At 36.4% G+C, this 23,924-nt stretch overlaps 3 protein-coding genes across 5 annotated transcripts; all 3 read right to left on the bottom strand.

Annotated features, from left to right (window-relative positions):
- Positions 1 to 3,298: 3,298 nt before the first annotated feature.
- Positions 3,299 to 5,349, bottom strand: LOC104094916 (large ribosomal subunit protein eL38-like). Its single transcript, XM_009600941.4, has 3 exons — positions 5,210 to 5,349; positions 3,709 to 3,892; positions 3,299 to 3,531 (listed from the first exon to the last, which is right to left on the bottom strand). The coding sequence occupies exons 1-3, from the start codon at positions 5,210 to 5,212 to the stop codon at positions 3,509 to 3,511; spliced, it is 210 nt and encodes a 69-aa protein (XP_009599236.1). The 5' UTR covers positions 5,213 to 5,349; the 3' UTR covers positions 3,299 to 3,508.
- A 4,248-nt stretch (positions 5,350 to 9,597) lies between these two features.
- Positions 9,598 to 10,086, bottom strand: LOC138907365 (uncharacterized). Its single transcript, XM_070197963.1, has one exon. It carries the CDS (start codon positions 10,084 to 10,086, stop codon positions 9,598 to 9,600), a length of 489 nt encoding a protein of 162 aa, XP_070054064.1.
- A 4,266-nt stretch (positions 10,087 to 14,352) lies between these two features.
- On the bottom strand, positions 14,353 to 23,917 carry LOC104094924 (pumilio homolog 4-like). 3 transcript variants are annotated; one of them, XM_009600949.4, is made up of 11 exons: positions 23,759 to 23,917; positions 22,765 to 23,387; positions 21,231 to 21,858; positions 20,698 to 21,136; positions 20,475 to 20,616; positions 20,292 to 20,399; positions 19,317 to 19,529; positions 19,128 to 19,238; positions 18,021 to 18,215; positions 14,841 to 15,015; positions 14,353 to 14,730 (listed from the first exon to the last, which is right to left on the bottom strand). In XM_009600949.4, the coding sequence occupies exons 2-11, from the start codon at positions 23,344 to 23,346 to the stop codon at positions 14,672 to 14,674; spliced, it is 2,652 nt and encodes an 883-aa protein (XP_009599244.1). In that variant the 5' UTR covers positions 23,347 to 23,387; positions 23,759 to 23,917; the 3' UTR covers positions 14,353 to 14,671. The 3 variants fall into 3 exon arrangements, 2 of the variants coding, with proteins under 2 accessions (XP_009599244.1, XP_018625798.1); XM_018770282.3 differs by having other exon boundaries at positions 14,841 to 14,976; XR_011414589.1 differs by having other exon boundaries at positions 14,617 to 14,730; positions 14,841 to 15,023; positions 18,022 to 18,215.
- Positions 23,918 to 23,924: the final 7 nt, after the last annotated feature.

Here is a 23,924-nt window from a genome sequence, read left to right as displayed (position 1 = left end):
AGTAGGGGTAGAGCGACCAGGCCAGACGAAATTCCGATTGAATTTTGGAAGTGTGTGGGTAGAGCAAGCTTAGAGTGGCTGACTGGACTGTTTAATGTTATTTTTAGGACGAATAGGATGCCGGAAGAGTGGAGGTGGAGTACGGTGGTTCCGTTGTATAAGAACAAAGGTGATATCCAGAGTTGTAACAATTATAGGGGTATCAAATTACTGAGTCATACCATGAAAGTTTGGGAGAGGGTGGTTGAAGCGAGGGTGAGGAGGACAGTGTCTATATCCGACAACCAGTTCGGGTTCATGCCGGGTCGTTCTACTACGAAAGCTATACACCTTATTAGGAGGTTGGTGGAACGGTATAGGGAGAGGAAGAACGATCTGCACATGGTGTTTATTGATTTAGAGAAAGCGTACGACAAGGTTCCTAGAAAAGTTCTCTGGAGATGCTTAGAGGCAAAAGGCGTGCCGGCTGCCTATATTTGGGTAATTAAGGACATGTATGATGGTGCTAAGACTCGGGTTAGGACTATAGGAGGCGACTCTGAGCAGTTTTCAGTTGTTACGGGGTTACACCAAGGTTCTGCGCTCAGCCCGTTCTTATTTGCCCTGGTGATGAACGTGTTAACACACCATATTCAAGGGGAGGTGTCATGATGTATGTTATTCGCCGATGACATAGTTCTGATTGATGAGTCGCGAACCAGTCAAGGCGAGAGGCGCGCAGCGAAGCGCTCGCCTTTTTTATGTGAAGCGACAATTTATACAAAAAACTAAAATATTATATATATAACTAAAAACTCAATAACAATAATAGATTAATAAATATATCAATTCACAATATGCAATTAATTCTACTCTATAACTGAAAAAGGAGGAAATTTCAGGTTTGAAGTTAGAAGTTCTCTGCCTTTGCCTCTACAAAAACAGGGTGCAGTACTGCTGCTCAATCAAAAACAGAGCAAAAAAAAAATAAAGAGAAGATCAGAAGAAGAAGAAAGACGAAAAAATAAAACAGAGCATAAACATACTCTCTGTTTTGTTTTTTGCTACACTGATGCTTGACAAAAAACAGAGCAAAAAAAATAGAAAGAAGAAGAGAAGGTCAGAAGAAGAAGAAAAACTAAAAAAAACAGAGCAACAGACTCTCTGCTCTGCACTGTTGCTCGACAAAAAACAGAGCAAAAAAAATAGAAAGAAGAAGAGAAGAAGAGAAGAAGAAGGAAAAGGAAGAAAGAAAGAAAGGAGAAAGAAGAAGAAAGAAAGAAGAAGAAGAAGAAGAAGAAGAAAGGAAGTCGAAGAAGAAGAGAAGCTTACCTGGGCTGGGTGGTCTTGGCTGCTCTGTTGTTAGAAGGTTGAAGAAGAAAGAAACATGAAATCGCTGCAACCCTAATGTGTTAAGTCGTTGGTCTTTTTTTTTTTAAATATCTAAGCCTTTTTCTTTCTTTATTTTCAAAAAGCAACGCCACAGCTCGCCTCTCGCTACATAGCGTCTCTCGCTACGCAGGCAGAGGCGCTCGCCTTTTACAATCGCAACGCAACAAAACCAAAATAGCGCAGGCTGCTCGCATCGCCTCGCCTCATGCTATTAGCGCTGAGGCGAGCGCTATTTATAACACTGGGACGGCCTAAGAAGTATTGGGGAGAGGTGATCAGGCAGGACATGGCGAGGTTTCAGATTTCCGAGGACATGGCTCTTGATAAGAAGTTGTGGAGGTCAATATTAGAGTTGTAGGTTAGGAGGTACATAGTTGAGTCTCCCTTACTTCGTACCTTTGTGAGGCTACTCTGGTAGGGTTTTTGTCGATGTCAACTAGTAGCAAGGTTGTGTCTTACTACGCTTTTGTTTTCCATAGTGTCGGGTCTATGTATTGTCTATCGCGTTTGCTTTGCATCTACTTTCTCATTTTCATGATGTTATTTTTCCTATGGTTTTTATTGGTGATACTGACATTGTCTCTTTTCGTCTTCTTGAGCCGAGAGTCTTTCGAAAATAATATCTCTACTCCCTCGGGGTAGGGGTAAGGTTTGCGTACACATTACTCTCCCCAGACCTCACTAATGGGATTTTATTGGGTCGTCGTCGTTGTTGTTGTTGCTGAGAGCAAGTTCTCTGGCTAGGTGCCATATGCTGATCCGGAGGTGCTAAAACTGTGTATTGGTGTCAATTTCCATCTGTACGTTGGTCCATTCTGATTCTCGCACGTCAAATCACCACTTTTGAGTTTCACATTGCCTTATGCTTGAGCACAAAGATAATTCTTTCATTGGAATTGAAGTTCATTCACATTTGCCAAGTGAAGTTCATCAACATTTGTCAATTGTCAGCCCTATTCTTGTTATTGAAACTTGCTGTGCCGTAAGTGATTTAGACAAGACTCGTGAAATCTATAGATAGATATATACAATCTATTGGACTCCTATGAGATACACTCATACATTAATATAGTATTAATATAATAAAGTGAAGGTGGAGTTAGATATGAAATTGAAGACTGAACTACAGTTCATTGATGCTATTAAAAGAGTTCTTTTGTAAAAAGGCACTTTCAGGAGAAGTTTCTGTATAAAGAGCACTGATATCCTTTAGCATACTAACTTGATGGGTGTGTATCTCTTGAGAGTATTGAGTACAGGGACTCTCCGGTTATAGAAATGTATACATACGTATCTACCTATAAAAGACAGACGTAAGTGGAGTTATTGAGCTGCAAAGGATTTAAGGCTTTAAAACGATAACTAAGGTGCTAATTCTGGGCCAAAGGGCTACAACCCATTTATTATTGATGAGATTCTACTTAAGTTCTACATGCTCTTCTAGCATTATTTGAGCCCTGCTCATTTCTCAGGAAATTACACTCCACCTTGAAAATGGATAGTCTGTGATTTATTTTATCTCCACGGGCAAACCTTTAAGTTCAAAAATCAAAAGTATTGCCCATGAGGCGAACAAGGGGCAAATCACCGCTCATTTACCTTACAAGGGGAATGCCCTTCCAAAACAGTAAAGGCAAACGAATACAATACAACGGCCAAATGTGACTTCATTAAGCTTTTAATCCTAGGAACGAAATTCATTTTATCAGGTATCAGACAGTCTAAATGTTGACCACGTGGCCGAAAAGTTCAGCAGTTGGTAGGAAATTCTGCTAAACTCCTTTCTATGAAAGGGGCCGAAAAACAGCAAGAGGATGGCGATGCACATCAAAAATCTAAAGATAATGTCAAGAATCCTCAGAATATAAAGACTCTGCTGAAAATTCCCAAAAGAACTAAATGAGAAAGTAAATTAAGTGTGTAAATCTTGGCATCTAACAATCAAAATTCATTTGACACGAAAAGGGTTCATATTAATGTAACCGGGGTAAAAAAAAAGCAATGTGTTTCTAAATGCTCAATACTTAGGACACGGCAGAAAGGCAAGAAAATATGAAAGAACAACAAACATATGAGTTCTTTCAAAATTCTCCATTGTCTAATAACTTGTAAGGAAAAAGATTGATGCTTTCCATCTTCAGAGGTCTTGCACGCTCAAACCTACAAATCATAAAATATTCCATCTGTTAAGTTCTTGAAAATCATGTACACACAAATAAAATGTATCATACATCGCAAGTGCAGTGACTTAGATATAGCAGAAGGCAGAGACATACATTGTTGTGTAGAGAATATCAAAATACATAGCACAAAGTTAGCACGTCAGGAAATACCAACCTGGAGGAAGTGATTGCTTCAATTTGTCAGCCTTCTCAAAGTCGGACACACAAAGTGTGTAAAGGTACTTGGAGCAGCGAACCTTGAACTTGACCATATCCTTGTTCTTCTTTATCTTGACTGACCGTGCATCCTTCCTTCTAGCTGTGAGAAGGAAATCCTTGATCTCATGTATTTGCTTCGGCTGGTATTAAAATGTTTGGTTAAAATTTCACATTTGTAGAGCAGATTAAAAGAGAAGAGACAGAAAAATGGAGCTCTCAGTAGGACCCAAGACATAATCTCATCTAACCAAAGCATTTGTTAAACCAATCAATTGAGTTGAAACAACAACAGAACAAAAATAATGAATCACATCAATCTAGTTATGGACTATCATCAGTTTGCTTTCATCCAACTCAAGGGTGTAAAAAGCTACCAGGTAAAACAATTTTTTTTGTCAATTTTCCAGCAAACAATATAAACACAGACTTGTTTGGTAAATATACATGTTATAAGTGAAGTGAAAAAGACCAAGGGACCTAATAGTATTACCTGAACCTGAATGCATAAACCAAGTAATAACCATTAACAAGTTAAAAGAGTAATATTAATGAGTCAGTGTTAAACAAAGTTATTTTTTATTTTACTTTCTTTGATAATAAAGAAAGTCCAGAAGGGCAGCGGTTGAGCAGCGGTAAAGTTGTCTCCATGGGACCTAGAGGTCACGGGTTCGAGCCGTGGATTCAACCACTAATGCTTGCATCGAAGTAGGTTGCCTACATCACACCTCATAAGGTGAGGCCCTTTCCCCGGACCCCGCGTTAAAACGGGGTGCTTCACTCACAAGGCTGCCCTTTTTGATAATAAAGGTCTATAATGAATTTCATGTGTTTCACTTTGACTAATGAAGATCTACTAGTATATTTCTATTTTCTTTAACAGTGGTTAAGTGACAAGGTTTGCATAAATATAGTAGAACATGACATACAATTATCAGTTGGTGCATATAGCTAGTACAGATAAGAGACAGAACAAAAACCTGTATTTGTTAAGGCAAGAAAAAGGCTACTTCCCCATTCATCAATTACTTAAAACATATCAGTAAAATGAAAGGAACATACTTTCTCGTGAAGCATCCCAAATAGCACAATGTTTTCTTAGAAAGTAACATAATTACTGCTAGCGAAAGGAGAAAAGAAATTAAAAAAAATTAATATCACAAAATATCTCGCAGTCAGGCAATTTCCTAAGGTTTACGTCCAATTAATTAGTAAATTCCAATTCTGGCCCAATTTTGGCCCAACTTTCCCGAATCATACTAAACCAGAAAATCAAGCTATGCAATTAGCAACTGAAAAATGCTTACAGATGAGCGCTCATCTAAAAATCGAAAATGGAATCGATACAAAAAAAAAAAATTAAAAACAATAGGAGTATGACATTATTAAAATTGAACCGTAAAAAAAACAAGGCAAGTAAATATCCAGAAAGCAGGGTGAAAGATTGAGGGGAAATGTACCATGTTTGGGGCTGAGATGGGGAGGATACCAAGTTCTAGCGCCGCTGTTGCCTGCAAGAGGAAGACGTAATAATGGTGGTGTTATAAAAAGGGTGCCTAAAACCCTAGTGCCAGATTTCCAATTTTGTCCCTACCATGATATTCCAAAATTGCCCTCCCCGCTCCCTTCTCTGCCCTCTTTCGTCTTGAAATATTCCAACTTTTTAGCCGTTGTTATATATATAACTCAAAATAACAATATCGAACAAGGAAAAACAAGCAAATAGATATAGAGAGAAAGAAAGGAAGAGAGATTCTTATTTCTTCTTCAATTGTGTATTTTTTCTATCTATTACAAGGCCTTTATATAAGCATGAAAAGTGAATAAAAATATGTCATTGAATATGTCATTAAGCATTTGAGAAGATCATGGAGGAAGAGTAGACATCCAACATAATTTGATTTCTCTTATAACACTCCCCCTTGGATGTCCATAGATAATGTGTCTCGCTAAAACCTTATTAGGAAAAATTCTATTGAAAAAAAAAATCATAGTGAAGGAAAAAGAGTACACATGTTTAGAAATACGTCTTTTGGTTGCCTCATTAAAAACCTTGCAAGAAAAACCCAGTGGGACAAAACCTTGTAAGGAAAAAAGAGTACAACGCGTATTAACTCCCCCTGATGAGAGCATCAATTCACATCCTTGAGCTTTCGCATCCCAATCTTGTACACTAGTTTCTTAAAGGTTGACGTCGGTAGAGATTTGGTGAACAAATCAGCCATATTATCACTTGAACGGATCTGTTGCATATTGATATCACCATTCTTTTGAAGATCATGTGTGAAAAATAACTTTGGTGAAATGTACTTTGTCATATCCCCTTTTATGAATCCTCCTTTCAATTGGGCTATGCATGCTGCATTGTCTTCGTACAAAATTGTGGGTAATTTATCACACTTCAAACCACACTTGTCTCGAATAAGGTGTATTATAGACCTCAACCATACACATTCTCGACTTGCTTCATGAATAGCAATTATCTCAGCATGATTAGATGAAGTAGCCACTATTGATTGCTTAGTCGATCGCCAAGATATGGCAGTACCTCCATATGTAAACACATAGCCTGTTTGAGATCGAGCCTTATGTGGGTCAGATAAATACCCAGCATCGGCATAACCAACAAGATCGGGATTGCAATCATTTCCATAAAATAATCCCATATCGATAGTCCCTTTTAGATATCGCAATATGTGTTTGATTCCATTCCAATGTCTCATTATAGGAGCAGAGCTATATCTTGCTAAGACATTAACTGAAAAAGTTATGTCAGGCCTTGTAGTGTTAGCAAGATACATAAGTGCACCAATTGCACTAAGATATGGTACTTCAGGACCAAGAGGTTCTTTATTCTTTTCTTGAGGTCGGAACGGGTCCTTATTCACATCAAGTGACCGAACAATCATCGGAGTACTTAATGGATGTGCTCCATCCATGTAAAACCGTTTCAATACCTTTTCTATGTAGGCAGATTGATGAACAAAAGTCCCGTTTGCCAAATGTTCAATTTGCAAACCAAGATATAATTTTGTTTTTCCGAGATCTTTCATCTCAAATTTCTTCTTTAAATAATCAATTGCCTTTTGGAGTTCTATAGGAGTTCCAATAAGGTTTATGTCATCAACATATACAGCAAGTACAACAAACTCTGATGTTGTTTTCTTTATAAAAACACATAGACAAATGGTATCATTTATATAACCTTCCTTTAATAAATACTCATTAAGGCGGTTATACCAGATTCTACCTGATTGCTTTAGACCATACAAAGATCTTTGCAATTTGATTGAAAACATTTTCCGGGACTTTGAATTATGTGCGTCAGGCATTTTAAATCCCTGGGGAATTTTCATGTATATCTCATTATCAAGTGAGCCGTAAAGGTAGGTTGTAACCACATCCATTAAATGCATGTCAAGATTTTTATGGACAGCAAAACTAATGAGATAACGGAACATTATAGCATCCATAACAGGAGAATACGTCTCTTCATAATCGATACCAAGCCTTTGTGAAAATTCTTGTGCAACAACGCGTGCCTTATATCTTTGTACCTCATTTTTCTCATTCCTTTTACGTACAAAAACCCATTTATAGCCAACAGGCTTAACACCATTTGGTGTTTGGACTACAGACCCCAAAAACTTCACGTTTCGCAAGTGAAGTTAATTCTGCCTGGATAGCATCTTCCCATTTTGGCCAATCATTTCTCTGTCTACATTCATCAACAGATTTTGGTTCAAGATCCTCATCTTGTTGCATTATTTCAATAGCGACATTATAAGCAAAAACGTTATCGATAACAATATTATTTCGGTTCCATCTTTTTTCCGTTAAGACATAACTTATTGAGATCTCTCTATTCTTTTCATTTTCAGGTACCTGAACCTCCCTTGAGGTTTTATCATTTGTTATATCTTTGTGCTCTTCTTGAGTCACTACCTCCGTATTATGATCACTTTGATCATTTGCTCCTTTTCTTTTTCGAAGATTTTTATCCTTAGAACCGATAGGTCTACCACGTTTCAAGCGTGGTTTAAAATTATTTGCTTTAATTAATTATCCTACCAGGATATCCACTCGAATTGGAGCATTAGCAGCTGGAATATATGACTTAGTCACCCTTGGTAGGTCAGTGAATGCATCTGGCAGTTGATTTACAATATTTTGCAAATGAATTATCTTTTGAACCTCTTGTTCATATTGATTTGTTCGAGGATCTAAATGAGATAGTGATAATACATTCCAATCTATCTTCTTTCTCAGCTGCTTATTTCTCCCCCTAATATTCGGTATACTGATTCATCAAAATGACAATCAGAAAATCTTGCTGTAAATAAATCTCTAGTCATAGGCTCCAGATATTTTATAATAGAAGGAGATTCATACCCAACATATACTCCCAACCTTCTTTGGGGACCTATCTTTGTGCGTTGTGGTGGAGCAATTGGAACATATATCACACAACCAAAGATTCTAAGATGAGAAATATTTGGCTCCTGACCAAAAGCCAATTGCAATAGGGAGACTTTATGATAACTTGTGGGCCTTATCCGCACAAGTGTTGCTGCATGTAAAATAACATGACCCCATATTGAAATGGGAAGGTTTGTTCTCATAAGCATTGGTCTAGCAATTAATTGGAGGCGTTTGATCAATGATTCCGCTAGACCATTTTGTGTATGAACATGAGCAACCAGATGCTCAATTGTTATCCCAGTTGATATACAATAATCATTAAAGGCTTGGGATGTAAACTCACCAGCATTATCAAGACGAATTGTCTTAATTGCATAATCTGGAAATTGTGCTCTTAGGTTTATTATTTGAGCCAACAATCTCGCAAGTGCCATATTGCGAGTTGATAGTAAGCACACATATGACCATCTTGTAGATGCATCTACCAAAACCATATAATATCTGAATGGTCCACATGGAGGGTGAATGTGCCCACATATATCACCCTGTATACGTTTCAGAAATATAGGGGATTCCATCCTAACTTTAATAGCTGATGGTCTAATAATTAATTTGCCTTGAGAACATGCAGCACAAGAGAATTCTTTAAATTGAAGAATCTTATGGTTCTTCATTGAATGTCCATGTGAATTCTCAATTATTTTACGTATCATTGTAGAACCAGGATGACCCAACCGGTCATGCCAAGTAATAAACTTATCTTGATTAGTAAACTTTTCATTTACTATGGCATGCGTTTCAATCTTGCTAATACTTGTGTAGTATAAGCCGGAGGAAAGAGCAGGTAACATTTCAAGCACATATTTCTTACCAAACATTATTGTAGTAATATAAAGATATTCAATCTTTTCATCATTTGTAGTCTCAATATGGTAGCCATTTTGGCGAATATCTTTGAAACTTAATAAGTTTCTTTGAGATTTACTACAATATGTGCTTCATCAATAGCCAAATTTATTCCTCCTGGTAGTAATAAATTAGCTCTTCCAGAACCTTCAATTAATTTTGTACTACCGGATATTATATTAACATTGGCTTCTTTCATTACCAAATAAGAGAAATATCTCTTATCTCTTAAAATAGTGTGTGTTGTAACACTATCCAGAAGACATATATCATCTTTATTAATCTTGAGTCCAACTGAAGACCGAAAAATTTTCATATTCTTCATAAAAAAATATCAAAAAGTACATTATAAGAAATATGAAAGACAAACAAAATATATATTAAGAAATACATTAGGAATGTAGAAACTAGCAACACATGATACATTAGGAAAATACACTTAAGAAAAATAAACTAGTTGCAAACATAATAAAATAACAACTTTTATTATAGCTTTATTCCCAGTAAGATGATTAGTTCTTCAGTCAATATCCTCAAAAAAGTCTCCAGCTTCTAAATGAGTAATATTTGCTAGGTCTCCAAAATCATCATCTTTATATGCAAGATGTGCCTCAGAATCATATTTGTTTGAGGGACCTGCTTCATCATCATTATTTTGAAAGGTCAAGTGTGCCTCCAGATTATTTTCTTTCTTTCTAAGGGAGGCTTGATAAAGTTTGACAAAATAATCTGGCGTACGACAAATGCGTGCCCAATGACCTTTCATACCACATCGGTGACACATACTAATTTTACCTTTTGAAGGATTAATTTGAGAACCCTTATTGTTCTCCTGTTTATTTTTACCATAATGACGATAATTGTTTCGTCCCCTGCCACGTCCACGTCTACGACTATGTCCACGATTAAAGTAATTATTTTTTTTTCTTTCAGACTTATCATATGCTGCTACAACATTCACTTCCGGGAATAGTGCTGACCCAGTGGGACGGGTTTCATAATTTTTCATTAATAGAGTATTATTCTGCTCTGCCACAAGTAGGCATGTGATTAACTCAAAATATTTCTTAAAATCCTTTTCACGGTATTGTTGTTGTAACACCACATTTGAAGCGTGAAAAGTAGAAAATATTTTTTCTAATATGTCCTCATCTGTGATAGTGCCTCCACATAATTTTAATAGAGAACTTTACTTTAAAGAGAGCCGAATTATACTCACTTACGGTTTTAAAGTCTTGCAACCTTAAATGTATCCATTCATACCAAGCTTTCGGTAATACCGTAAGTTTTAGGTGGTCATATCGATCTTTCAAATTAATCCATAACTCAAGTGGATCTTTTACAGTTAAATATTCAGTTTTTAACCCTTCATGTAGATGATGACGAAGGAAAATCATGACCTTCGCTTTATCCCGATTTGATGCTTCATTTTTTTATATAATAGTATTTCCAAGACCTTTAGCGTCAAGGTGAATTTCAGCATCAAGGACCCATGATAAATAATTATTCCCGGTAATGTCTAGTGCCACGAATTCAAGCTTTGACAAGTTTGACATATTGAAACTAATCACAAAAGTAAATGGGTTAGAACAAATAAAAATAATTTACAATTAAAATATACTTGTAAAAATAAATCAGACAACTAATTAAGAAGTTGATCATTTCAAGCATGTAGTATAAAAAGTAACATATAATATATATGTCAAATAAACAAGAATTATGGAGTATACGAATAAATACAAAGAGATATATTTAGTATGGTAAAAGAAAAGCAATTTATTATAAATGTGGATTTGAGGAATAACCATATACGGTGATAAGAGTGAATGTATTCAAATATTACTTTCCACCAATTGTAAAGTAATTTAAACTAGTATGTACAATAATTACTTTGTCGCCTTGGTTATCACTATTTTATTTTTGTAGAATGTCTTGGAGATAAGTTTTGCTCTACGCAAGTCCACACATATTTATTAAATTATTTTTGTTAGTTTAACGCACTTAAGATCTATATCTTATATTTTCTTTAACAATAAGCGAGGTAAGAGAACTTCAGTAACATGATCAACTAAAATAAATACTTAACAGTATATGAATTTGTTAATAAATAGTATATTGGTGCATATATATTATCATAAACTAAAAGAATATATAGTGATATACCTGAAGGAGAATCGAACACAACTAGGATGTGATTGTGCAAATGAAGGTGACAATCGTGCTGATAACGTGTTATAAATATAACTCAAAATAACAATATCGAACAAGGAAAAATAAGCTAAGAGATATAGAGAGAAAGAGAGGAAGATAGATTCTTATTTCTTCTTCAATTGTGTGTTTTTCCTATCTATTATAAGGCTTTTATATAGGCATGAAAAGTGAATAAAAATATGTCATTGAATATGTCATTAAGCATAGAAATATGTCATTGAATATGTCATTAAGCATTTGAGAAGATCATGGAGGAAGAGTAGACATCCAACATAATTTGATTTCTCTTATAACAGTAGTAACTTTTCAATAAACAAATTTTTTGTTCATGTATAATTTTTTTCCTTTATTCCGAAACTCATCTTCAAAATATTGTTTGGTTATATATCTAACTGAATTTTTGAAGATGGATTTCGAATTTTTTTGATGAGTTCTAAATATGAAAAGTGAGTTTTACCTTTTTTTTTAAGCAAGCAGTATTTTTTTATTTTAAAACTGTAATTTTTTTACCAAGTGAAATTCATGTCTAAATACAACGACAACAACAAACTCAGTAAGTTCCCACGAGTGGGTTTGGGAAAGGTAGCGTGTATGCAGATTTTACCCCTACCCTAGAAGGACAGAAAGGCTATTTTCGATAGATACTGGGCTAAAGACAAGATGAAAAAAATAAGTGGTAACAACAATAAGGTATCAAGAAAACTAAAACGAAAGAATGCAATCAAATATTAGATAGTACCAGCAATTCAAGAATAAACAGATATCATGCTAACACTACCGCTGCCGATCTTAGAAAGAAAACTGGAAACACGCGGCTGCATATTAATCGTCCATCATAATTCTTGACATTTGCACTCTCTTATCAAGGGTCATGTCCTCTAAGATGCAGTTGTGTCATATCCCGCCTAATCATCTCTGGCCTACCTCTACCCCCTCCTCATACCTACCAAGGCCAACCTCTCATACCTCCTGACTGGTGTTTCTCTCTCCACATGCCAGAAACCATCTCAGCCTCACCTCTCGCACCTTATCCTCCACGGGGCCACTCCTACCTTTTTCCGAATAATTTCATTCATAATCTTATCTAACTTGGTATGCCCGCACATGCACCTCAACTACTTTCATTTTCTGAACACGAGAATTCTTGACTGAACAATACCCCATCCCATACAACAATGTCGATTTAACCACCACTTTGTAAAAGAAATGCATATTCAAATATAATTTAAATTTTCAAATATTTTGTTGCAACTCAACTTCAAAAATTACTTTTTTCATATCTCATATTCTTTTTTGTCCAAAACCTACTTATAGCGTTAATTTTCAAAAAATTGCACAGACAGCCTATTTTGTCGCCCCCATTTTACCTATACTCACTTTTTAAAATTTTTTTAACTTGTACCCATTTTTTAAATAACTTGAGGTCTCTTTTCTCCTCCTCCTCCTTTGTCTTCTTTTTCTTTTTCTTTTTCTTCGGATGACAATGATTTTATATGGTGTTTGTGAACATATTTTAAGGTAGTTTATAATGTTTACAGTGGTGAGCTGTTATGACGCTTAATTTTTTACTATTGCTTAGAGTTTCTTCTTCTTCTTTTCGTAATTGCAAAATGGGTTCATTAGATTTATTATTGTTTTGACAAATTGATGATTGGAGGTTTGTTCCCGATGGTATTTGGAGGTTATGTTTCAAATTTGAGCTCATTTGGAGTAGATTTAGGTATTAAATCGTATATTGGATTGTTATAATTCGAAGAACAAATTTCTGTTTCTGGGCAATTTACACTTTAGGGCTATTTGACCTTAAGTGCATAAAAATGTTGGTTGCACTTCAGACCTTTTGGCCTTAAGTGCATATGAAGTGCAATTTTTCACTTCAGACTTATTGGCCTTAAGTGTAGCAAAACGTTTGTTGCACTTCAGACCTTTTGGCCTTAAGTGCAATTTTTCACTTCAAACTTATTGACATTAAGTGTAGCAAAACGTTTGTTGCACTTCAGACCTTTTGGCCTTAAGTGCATCTGAAGTGTAATTTTTCACTTCAGAACTATTTGGCCTTAAGTGCATCTCAAGTGCAAATTTTCACTCCATACTTATTGGCCTTAAGTGAATTGCACTTCAGGCTTTTTGGCCTCAAGTGCATCTGAAGTGTAATTTTTCACTTCAGGCTTTTTAGCCTTAAGTTGTACTTCAGGCTTATTAGCCTCAAGTGCATGAAGCACTTCAGACATATTTGACCTTAAGTGCATTTGAAGTGTAATTTTTTTACTTCAGACTAATCTTTTTTAACTTCAGACCCGATAAGTCTGAAGTTGATCGTAAAGTGGGTACGCTTGCAAACTTTTTTGCAAAGTGGGTATAAGTTCAATTGTGACCCCAAAATCGGGTATAGATGCAAAAACCCCAATAATTTTAAGAAATGTTTAACTCGTCCAGTTTATCCTACACTAAACGAGTTAGATTAGTCATGTATTCCTTTTTAAAATGCATATTAATCGAGTCAAATCCATAGTAATTGTTGCAATCAATTTGGATTACATTGCTGGTCCAAATCATCAGTCTATAAGTGCATATTTTCAACCAAAACATCAAAAAAATAAAATAATGAATAGTTATACATGTAAGATAAAAATTTATCAGAAATTGAAGTATTGGTACGTCTTTTATTGCATTAAACGCAGAAATTGGATAACAAAAAGAAAAATAACAAAATAAGAAGCAAACATATAGATAACGAATCAAGCAGTATATCCCTCATTCCCTCTCTCGAGTTTTAATGTGTAAAGCAACCACAAAATGAGGAAAATCAGCCTTAGGGGTCTTTTTGCAAAGTCCCTTCGACATTGTTCCCTCAATTGTTCTAAAATACTCTACTTGTCACCTCAACCAAATTTTTCTTTATAAATCTATAGATTATCTTAATAACTGATTTTTTTTTTATGCAAATCATGATTCTCTAAGCAGGTGTTAATACTCAATTTCCAAATAAGAATTATACAATCTAATTACCTGAAAAGAATTACAAGAAATACGCGACATATTCACCTTATATACTGTGAAAAAATTTCTGCTCCAAGATGGTAGTGACTATTGACCATCAAAATTTAACACTCACTTTTTATTTACAGTTGTTAAGACAAACGTAAATCTTTACAGCAAAAAATGACAGAACCGCCACGGCCCTCTCTCTTCATGCAAATACTTACAGTGGTATTTACATTAAGAAAGGTAGAGTCTTATTCAGGCAGAAGCATTAATCGGAATGCTGCTTATTTACAACTAAAACTAATATCAGCCTCCCATAAAAGCAAATGCCGAAAAAAGATCATTTTAGAAGTCAAGACACCACCATGTTTGTAAGCTGTGCACAATAAGTAGTAACTTCAATTCTTCAAAACTGGATTGCCTCGAGAAGGATTCAACGATAAAGCTATGTGTTTCTCTGGAAAAGAGAACATAATGAAGAGTTGTGAGAAGCAGCTTGAAGAATGTGTGCCAAAAGGCACTTATTGTAAGCATATTCAGAGAGTTTCGACAAACAAGGCTACTGACCTCCTGTTGCTATGAGCTTCTCAACACGAGATACGATATGTTTGCCATAAGTGTACTTCTTGAGAGCATTAAGGTGTACTCTAATGCGAGAAAGAATTAATTCACGGCTTTGATCATCACAGGTCTCAAGAAACTTCTGCACAACATAGTTTCCAAACGGATCCTTCATCATAGCCTACATTCAGCAATTGAAGTGATCAAGGGTAAAACTAGATTGAACAACATTAAAATTGAATGAACTAACTTTTCTGCTGATAACATATACGCACAAAAAGAAAAGGCAAGATATGTTCGCAGTTGCTAGTCTCATCTTTCTTTTCTTTTTCCTTCCTCGCATGTGAAAATGAAGTTCCTATTCAGAACGAACAGTTTGAACACCGATGGACTTTGTGCAAAAGCCATCTCGAGAAAGGATGTTAGGACATAATAACTAACAGAGGTATGAACTTAAACTAGAGGTGCCAAAAATCCCATTAAAGAAAGAAGACGAATTATGTAGATATCCACTGGCATAATGCAGACCATACTGAGCAAATCTGGCTGAGATTGTGGGATGAAAGGTGGAGAAGTGACTATTCCCGGGAGCAAAACACAAGGAATCTGAATAAGGAAAAGCATCATTGAGAAGTGTAGAGAAGAGACCCCACGGAAGAAGCAATATCTTTCATTCTGGATGCATTACCACCTTTCCGATGCCCTTATTTTCCATAGCATCAAAAGTGGGAAAATAGCTAAACAAATGGAGGAAAGACTTTCTGTGGGAGGGAAACTGTGAAAGGAGGAGATTGAATTCAATTAGATCAAAACACAGCGTTCGTGGATAATAGAGATGGAGATATTAGAGTAAAGAATTTGAATTCCTCCACAACAAAAAGTTCCCCGCTTAAATGTCAGTAAGCTAAGATATAATGATGATTGATGACAGGGATGAATTATGGAAGAAGTGTTAAACTATAGAATATGGGGAAGTGTTAAACTATCTGGTATACTGAACAATATATGGTTAAGGAGAAAATATAGATGTTTTTAGGAGAGGAAAGCGCTCATCTCTCATGTAAAGTTTAGATGTCTTCGAACTTATACTTTCCAAGTAGGAGAAACATGGTAAAGGGGTAATTGCACTTTTGATCCCTCTGTTATTGGTAAATTCCAATTTTGGCCCTCCTGATGATATTTCAGTAAGCATATTTAACCTTGAATTAATTAAAATGTATACTTTTGATCCCTTTACATATAAAAAATATGTTATAAGTTCAGTGGCGAGACTCAAGGAGGGGAAGCGGAGGTGAGGCTGGACTCGCAGGTCTTCCCTAGAAGAGGGAGTTTTAAGTACCATGGGTCTATTATTCAGGGGATGGGGAGATTGATGAAGATGTCACACATCGTATTGGGGCGGGATGGATGAAATGGAAACTCGCTTCCGGTGTTTTGTGTGACAAGAAGGTGCCACCGAAACTTAAGGATAAATTCTACAGAGTGGTGGTCAGACCAACGATATTGTATGGGGCTGAGTGTTGGCCAGTCAAGATCGCTCATGTACTGAAGATGAAGGTAGTAGAGATGATGATGTTGAGATGGATGTGCGGGCACACCATGTTAGATAGGATCAGAAATGAGGTTATTCGCGACAAGGTGGGTGTAGCTAGGGGTGGGCGTTCGGTCAGTTCGGTTCGGCTTGAAGAAATTCGGTTCGGTTTGAAGAAATTCGGTTCGATTATTTGGTTTTCGGTTTTGTAAAAGTAGTAACCGAAACCGAACTGAAATAAGTTCGATTTTCTAATTTCGGTTCGGTTTATTTCTAATCGGTTTTCGGTTTGAACATTATCATATTGGGCTCTCTCTATGTAATAATTGGACTGACGAATTTGTTGGTTTTCTTTCAAAATTTCGGTAGGTTAGGAAAAAAAAGATAAGTTTCGTTAAGAGTTAAAAGTCTTAAGTAATGGGAAATTAGGAATAGCCGATTGGGTTACTTATTTGGATTGGGTCTTTGATGGACTTCAAAATTGGGCCTATATTATTACCTATGGGCTTAGCCTATATAGAACTTAAAGAATCTATATGCTAATAATTCGGTTTTTCGGTTAACCGAACCAAATAAATTAATAACCGAAAACCGAACCGAAAAACTAAAATTTTAAAATTTTAAACTGAAACTGACCGAAAAAACCGAATAACCAAAACCGAAATAAAAATATTTTCGGTTCGGACCGAAATATGTCCACCCCTAGGTGTGGCCCCTATTAAGGACAAGATGCGGGAAGCACGTCTTAGGTGGTTTGGTCATGTGAGGAGGAGGAGCACAGACGCCCCGATGAGGAGGTGTGAGAGGTTGACATTGGAAGGCCTACGGAGAGGTAGAGGTAGGCCAAAGAAGAGGTGGGGAGAGGTGATTAGGCAAAACATGGCGCAACTTCAGCTGACCGAGGACATGACCCTTCATAGGAAGGTATGAAGGTCGAGGATTAGGGTAGTAGAGTAGGTAGTCTAGAGTGTTCATAACAGTTGTATTGGCACGCAGTCTCGCTTTCTGTTGGTAGTAGGTTTTATGACTAACCGTTGTTTTCTTTCATTGTTGATCACCTTACAGTTTTGTCGTTTTTATTTTGCTTTTATATGAATTTTTGGTATTGTCCCTTCTTGTCTATAATTTCATTAATATGGTGCTTATGCTTTCCTGAGCCGAGCGTCTATTGGAAACAACCTCTCTATCCTCACAAGGTAGGGGTAGGTCTGCGTACACACTACACTCCCCAGACCCCACGGTGTGGGATAATACTGGGTATGTTGTTGTTGTTGTTGTTGTTGTTGTATTTAGATTATTTTTAGAACCCTATTACCCTCAAATAAAGAGTAACAGTACAAAATTTAAACAAATTATGGGCAATTAAATGGTTTAACAGTTAATAGTTCATTAATTTTTTGAAGATTCACGAGCAGAAGGATCAAAAGTGCACATTTTTATTGATTGAGGGTTAAATGTGTATAACCATATATCATAAGGACCAAACCAGAATTTGTTGATATCAAGGACCAGAAGTGCAATTTTCCCGTATTGTAAATGACAGTTAAAAGTATGTTGGACTTAGTAGACTCCTAACAATCATACAAGAGGAGTTAAGTTCAATGATCTTGTATATTATTGCCAATATTAAAAATGTCGATAGAATATTCACACACCTGTAGAGGCTCATTTTCATCAGTCAAACCAAGCATTTCATTCACAAGGATCTGACGTTCCTCTGGACTGGCAAATACCAAGCACTTCTCGACGACATTAGAAGCAAATTTATGCTGACTCATCCTCACAATTTGTCCAGTAAGCTTGGTTATTATAGTAGACCTCTCATGTGGTTTACCATGTTGCAGCACATGCTAATCAAGAGGAAAGGTGAACTTCACGACCCAATTTATAATACAGAAAGCAAAAATACTTCAGACTTTGAATATTACTGAAAAAGTGATTACTGATACCCTAGTGAAATAGAAGTTGACACATATATTATTAGAAATATATGCAGACAGAAATCTAAAGCAATATCCACAGAAGAATCCTATATGCAACAGGAAAGTGTCATGTCGCGTAGTAACCATGTCATCAGTATATATGAGTTTGAAGACGTCTATGGCTAGAGTGCAGATTGTCAAAGGAATTCATTGGTATTGTTTCCAGATTTAGTTTACTTTTCTAGTCCTTGTCCCTCCCATGAATCGGAGATCATTTAATTGACAAGGAAAACTGTTACCTAGAACACCAGAAAATGGAAACCTGATGTTAGGACTTTACAGGGTTATTGCAGGAAAACAGTGCAAAGGAATTCTCCAACCCTCAGGTTAATCAGAAACTGCGCAGGCACTGGAATTTCCAGTGCACATAAGTAGATACTACCTCTAACTTGCCTCACTTCTGTTTCTGAGAATTATTTGCTCGTTCTCTTTGCATATATCTTAGAGAAGTATAGAATGTAAAGGAAGAGATGGGATCACGAAAACAGACGTGTGAGTAAAGCTTTCATCAACTGCAAACTATTATCTCACACCCTATTCTCCTTCAGCGAGTCACTAAAGAAATCTATGAGCATCAGAGAGATATTTTAAGTTCACACGTAAAACATCTATCGGGCTTCTTACAAAAAGATAAGCAGCAGACAGGAAACAACTATAAGAATATCAGAACAAATAAAAAGGCTCCGCATAACAATATCTGTAAAAGGACTGATTTAGTGGGCGCAGATGTCAAGTTATGATTGCGTATCAGAAAGAAAATCTCTATATTTAAGTCAGTACCTGAACGACATAGTTCCCGTATTGATCCAGCACTAAAGTACATACAGCCCGCAGTATTTCAGTCATGATAATCTGTTGCGTCGCCGGGTCATCACAGTGCTCAAGGATTCTCTGACAACAGATAGACAGAAAGTGATCAAAGGGACTGTTGTATCAAATCAAATTACTAAGAAAATAAATTATTCAAACCTGAATTACACGGCAGCCATAGGGATGAGTAGATAGAGACACAACATGCCCAAAGAAGGATGCTGTAATAAAGCGGATTTGATCTTGCGGAACACATTCTATGCACTTCTGGATAACATGATTACCATTCTGATCACGAACACATTTCATTACAGAGCCATCTAACTCTGTAACCATTTGACTCTGCAGTTCCACATCAGTGACCTCCAAAGCCTATGATCATCACACAACTTATTAAATGGGACAAAGGAATGAAATATTAGGCACTGGTGTTTAATATTCTATCTCGTCTCTTTATGTTAATTCGACATCATAGACAATAAAATATTTTTATAAGCTCATCAAAAAGCAAAATATATCTCTCTCTTGTCCTCCTTTAACCCCATTTTCGTCCACCTCCACACTTTTTCCTTGTCACGATTTTGGTTAATCCTTCTGTGTACGGATTCCAAAATGTTCGCTGATATCTGAACTTTATTTTAAGGGTTGATTCTCAAATCTGAGGAAGTGCAAGCAAGAAGTTCAGAGAATAGTCCATTTCGAAACATAGCCAGAAGTAACCAACCCTGATCTATCATACAAGAAAAGGCGGGGAGGGATATTTGGTTGAACAATTCTTTTCTTCCTCCTGAAGAATACCGGAACAGATGCTAAAAGGGTTGGTCCATTCAAGTAGAAGAGAAAGACTCTTAAGGATGTGTAAGCACCACTTCAAAAGAGGGAAAAAAAAGATACAAAGAAGTTCTTTTTATTTCTTTTCATGGTTTTAGCACGAACAAAGTTGGCCACTGTATCTGCTGCATTTAATTGAAAGAATTGATAAATGTGCATTTGTATGCCATCATTCTGAACAAATAGACAGTTAGAGTTATGATAATTCACTTCACTATGCAATGCATGTGACATGACCCTATGCAAATACATTTGCTAACAGTAAACGAAGCTGTTTTCATAGAGGAAAGCATAAGAATCAACCTTCTGAATTACTCTGCAACCATACATATGTAGACTCAGAGGCAAAACGTGACCAATAAGTTGGCTCGCTAATTCCTTTCTTTGACTCTCTGTGCCATGCTCAAGAAACTGCATAATGATCAAACAATTTCACCATCAACATAACATTCATCTAGATAATTATAGGTTTATGACATTATATACCTTTTGTATAACATAATTGCCAAAGACATCAGTCATTAGACTATGAGCATGAGAAAGAATTTCCAGGAATATCTTCATCTTTTCTTCGACACTAGCAGTTTCCAGCTTCTGTTGAATAAATCGACTCCCGTGCTGATCGGTGCTGAGTACGAAGAGTAGATAAATTTGGAGGAATACAAATGACAAGCAATAGAGTGTCTAGAATGCGGAGATTATGCCAAACCTGAATTCTACAACATGATCAGCAACATCCATAAGTTCCAAGGACCTATTCTTGTTCTTGAGATCGTCGAGTAGAGACGGTGCAAACCTTCCATCCATGTCAGCAACGATCTTTGAATGCCATGAAAAAGCAGATTCCTCAATGGAATTACTTAAGACAGAAGGAATCTGGCGGAGCGGATCATTCTGGTACATATGACTTCTAGATCCAACTGTCAAGTGTAAAGAATTTGCCATCTTATTCCCTTGACATGGTATACCAGTGCCAAAAGCATGATTCCCATAATAACAATCACTTAAGCTGCCATAATTTGGTATAAGGGATGATTGAAGTTGTTGCTCCTCTTGAGCAAGCAATGTCTCAAGATACAATTTTTCAAGATCCTTGCTTTCACTCCTCGAATGCCGACCATTCCCCCCGACATCATTTAAACTAAAACCTGAAAGATTTTGAACAATTTGAGCAAGAAAAGCACTAGTGATACAAAATTTAATTCAAAAAGGAAACATCATTACTTGATTCGAAATCCTTACCTAGATTGCTATTCAATGCCTCCATCTTCTGCTTATACACATATCCACCAGGTACATATCCAGTATAATCAACTTGCTGCAGGGCTTTAGAATCTTTTTGACGGGCAAACTCAGAAGAATTCAGCTGGGATTGAAGAATGTTAGAAGAAGGTGCCCTAAGGGAATTCATATGTGCATTAAGGTCAAAGGTAGAAGCACTAAGGTCATTTACAACTCTTTTATTCCTTGCAATATCAGAAATACTAGTTATAGCAGCCAATTTTTCAGCTCCAGACTTTTCAATTAACTGTTGTTGCAAACTCTGACTATGACCATTTGGTACGTTCCTTTGAAGCCGCAGGTTATCATCACAATGAAGTTTTAAGCCGGAGAAAGAGACAGTAGTATTAGCAACTGCACTCATCCCGGATGAAAGACCATTAGGTCCCTTTGAGCTAGGAATACTTCTTCTCAAAGATGGATCGATGGCAGGTGAAAAAGAATTAGGGCTATATGGCTTGGGATTCTGAACTTTTTTAACTCCAGAAAAGCCCGGGGGAGCTTTGCCAGTATGTGATGCCTCTGTAGATTCTGTGGTTGCTGAATGTGCTAGATGATTTGATGGGGATGCACTTCGGTCAAGTCCTTCCTGAGTAATGAAAATCTCATTTTAGTTTGGAAGTTTCAGAAAATATCAACAGAGGGATGGTCATAGCGTCCATTTAACTTTTCTTGATTGATATCTCTTTCTTATGAATGTTCATATCTTTGAATAAAATGATCACAAGTGCCTAGTTTAATTAATTGCATCAAACCAGATGCATACACTGGGACCGCTTTCTTTTTAATGCCTTTCAGCATATAAACAGATTTCCCGAAACATTGCGATTTCAAAATGGCATCTATCATCTTATGCTGTTCACTGTGTTTTATAACTAATAATTTAAGAATACTTATTCATAAGAAGAATTTTTTTTGACTACTACACTTGAGCAAAGCAAACGCAAAAAAAATATTACTCCCTCCGTCCCAATTTATGTGACAGTCTTTCCTTTTTAGTTAGTCCGAAAAGGATGTCACCTCTACTTATTTAGAAACAATTTATCTTTAGAATTCCTACTTTATCTTTAATGGATTGATTTAAAGCCACACAAATATCTATGGTTTGTTTTAGACCATAAGTTTCAAAAGTATTTCCTTTCTTTCTTAAACTCTGCGCCGAGTCAAACCACCGCCACATGAGACGAAGGGAGTAATATATAACACAAGTAGTTGTCTCCGTGTGACCTATAGGTCACGGGTTCGAACCGTGGAAGCAGTCATTAATGCTTGCATTAGGGTAGGTTGTCTACATCACACCCTTTGGAGTGCGGCCCTTCCCCGGACACTGCATGAACGCAAGATGCCTTGTGCACCGGGCTGGCCTTTTTTACACATTAAGAGATGCAAAATACCAGCGACATTATTCATTTGAATGAACATAAAAAGACTACGGGAGCAAAGATAAAGAGGGCGGAGATGAGTACATAATCAAGCAGAAGACAAGAGAAATAACCTGAACTATGTCTGCGAAACTCTTTCTCCTAACACCCAAGCCAGAGCTTAGTTCTCCTGTCAAGCTAGCAGCATTCCTCAACATTATCAATTCATCTTCTGCCCGACCAGGCTGCATTGTGAACAAGGATGAACTACCACCTTCATCCGTCAAATTCTTTCTTCTCCATCCCTCAACCTCACCTAATGCACTTCCTCCTGCTTGAACCCTCTGAGCAACTCTCCAATCCTCTCGAGACAACAATGGCGGGGGCAACCTTGGATTAACGTTCTCGTGTGAATAATAATACGATAAGTATGCCAGGTGTGATCGAATTTCATCTTCCGTCAAGATTGCATTACTACTATTGCCATTATCACTAAACTGTTGAAAATTGGGATTTCTAAACAAACCTCCAATTGAACTAAATGCTCCTTCTACAGTAGGTGGAGCACTGCCACTTCTATTAATTATGTTCAAATCTCCACTCTCCCTTACGCCGCCAAAATTACGGCCAAGTTGCTGTCTTAGTAGCAATAACTGAAGCTCATTCTCCATACTATTCTTCCCCTCTAAATTCCCATTTGAATTTGGTCCTACCATCAGTAGGATAATATTATCTTCCCCACTCCTTGTCACTAACCCTATTCACCCACAAAGAAAAATCATCAAAAATAAAACAAAATTATGAACCGAATTATATCAATGGTAGTACAAAATTACATTCCAATAAATCAATTGACCACAGCAAATTGAAAAAACAAATCCTTTTACTATGAATCTACTTAAGAAAGATCGATAATTTTTACAATGTATTCGCACCCAAATTGAATTCAAAGAAAAAGAAAATCAATATCAATAACAGGCTCTACCAACATTATATTCACATCATATAATGGCATTAAACACAATGTTGACACATAAAGATGTTCACATATGCTTAATCTTGAACAATCAGATGTAATTCAAGAAAATCATAAATAATATGAGAAATTAAAGAGAAAAAAATACTCACCGGAGAGGGAAGGAGGAAGGGAAGCAAAGTGATGTGATGCGTTTTGAGCTAGCGACGTAAAGGATGTGTATTATGGGAAGGAAACGATTATTTATTCAAACGCTAATTATGATTAATTAAAGTTGTTGGATTAGGATTTAGGAAAAATATTATGACGGTGTTAACG

The sequence above is a fragment of the Nicotiana tomentosiformis genome, chromosome 3 (genome assembly GCF_000390325.3).
Source record: "Nicotiana tomentosiformis chromosome 3, ASM39032v3, whole genome shotgun sequence".
Taxonomy (NCBI): domain Eukaryota; kingdom Viridiplantae; phylum Streptophyta; class Magnoliopsida; order Solanales; family Solanaceae; genus Nicotiana; species Nicotiana tomentosiformis.
This window is presented reverse-complemented; position numbering and strand designations above follow the sequence as displayed.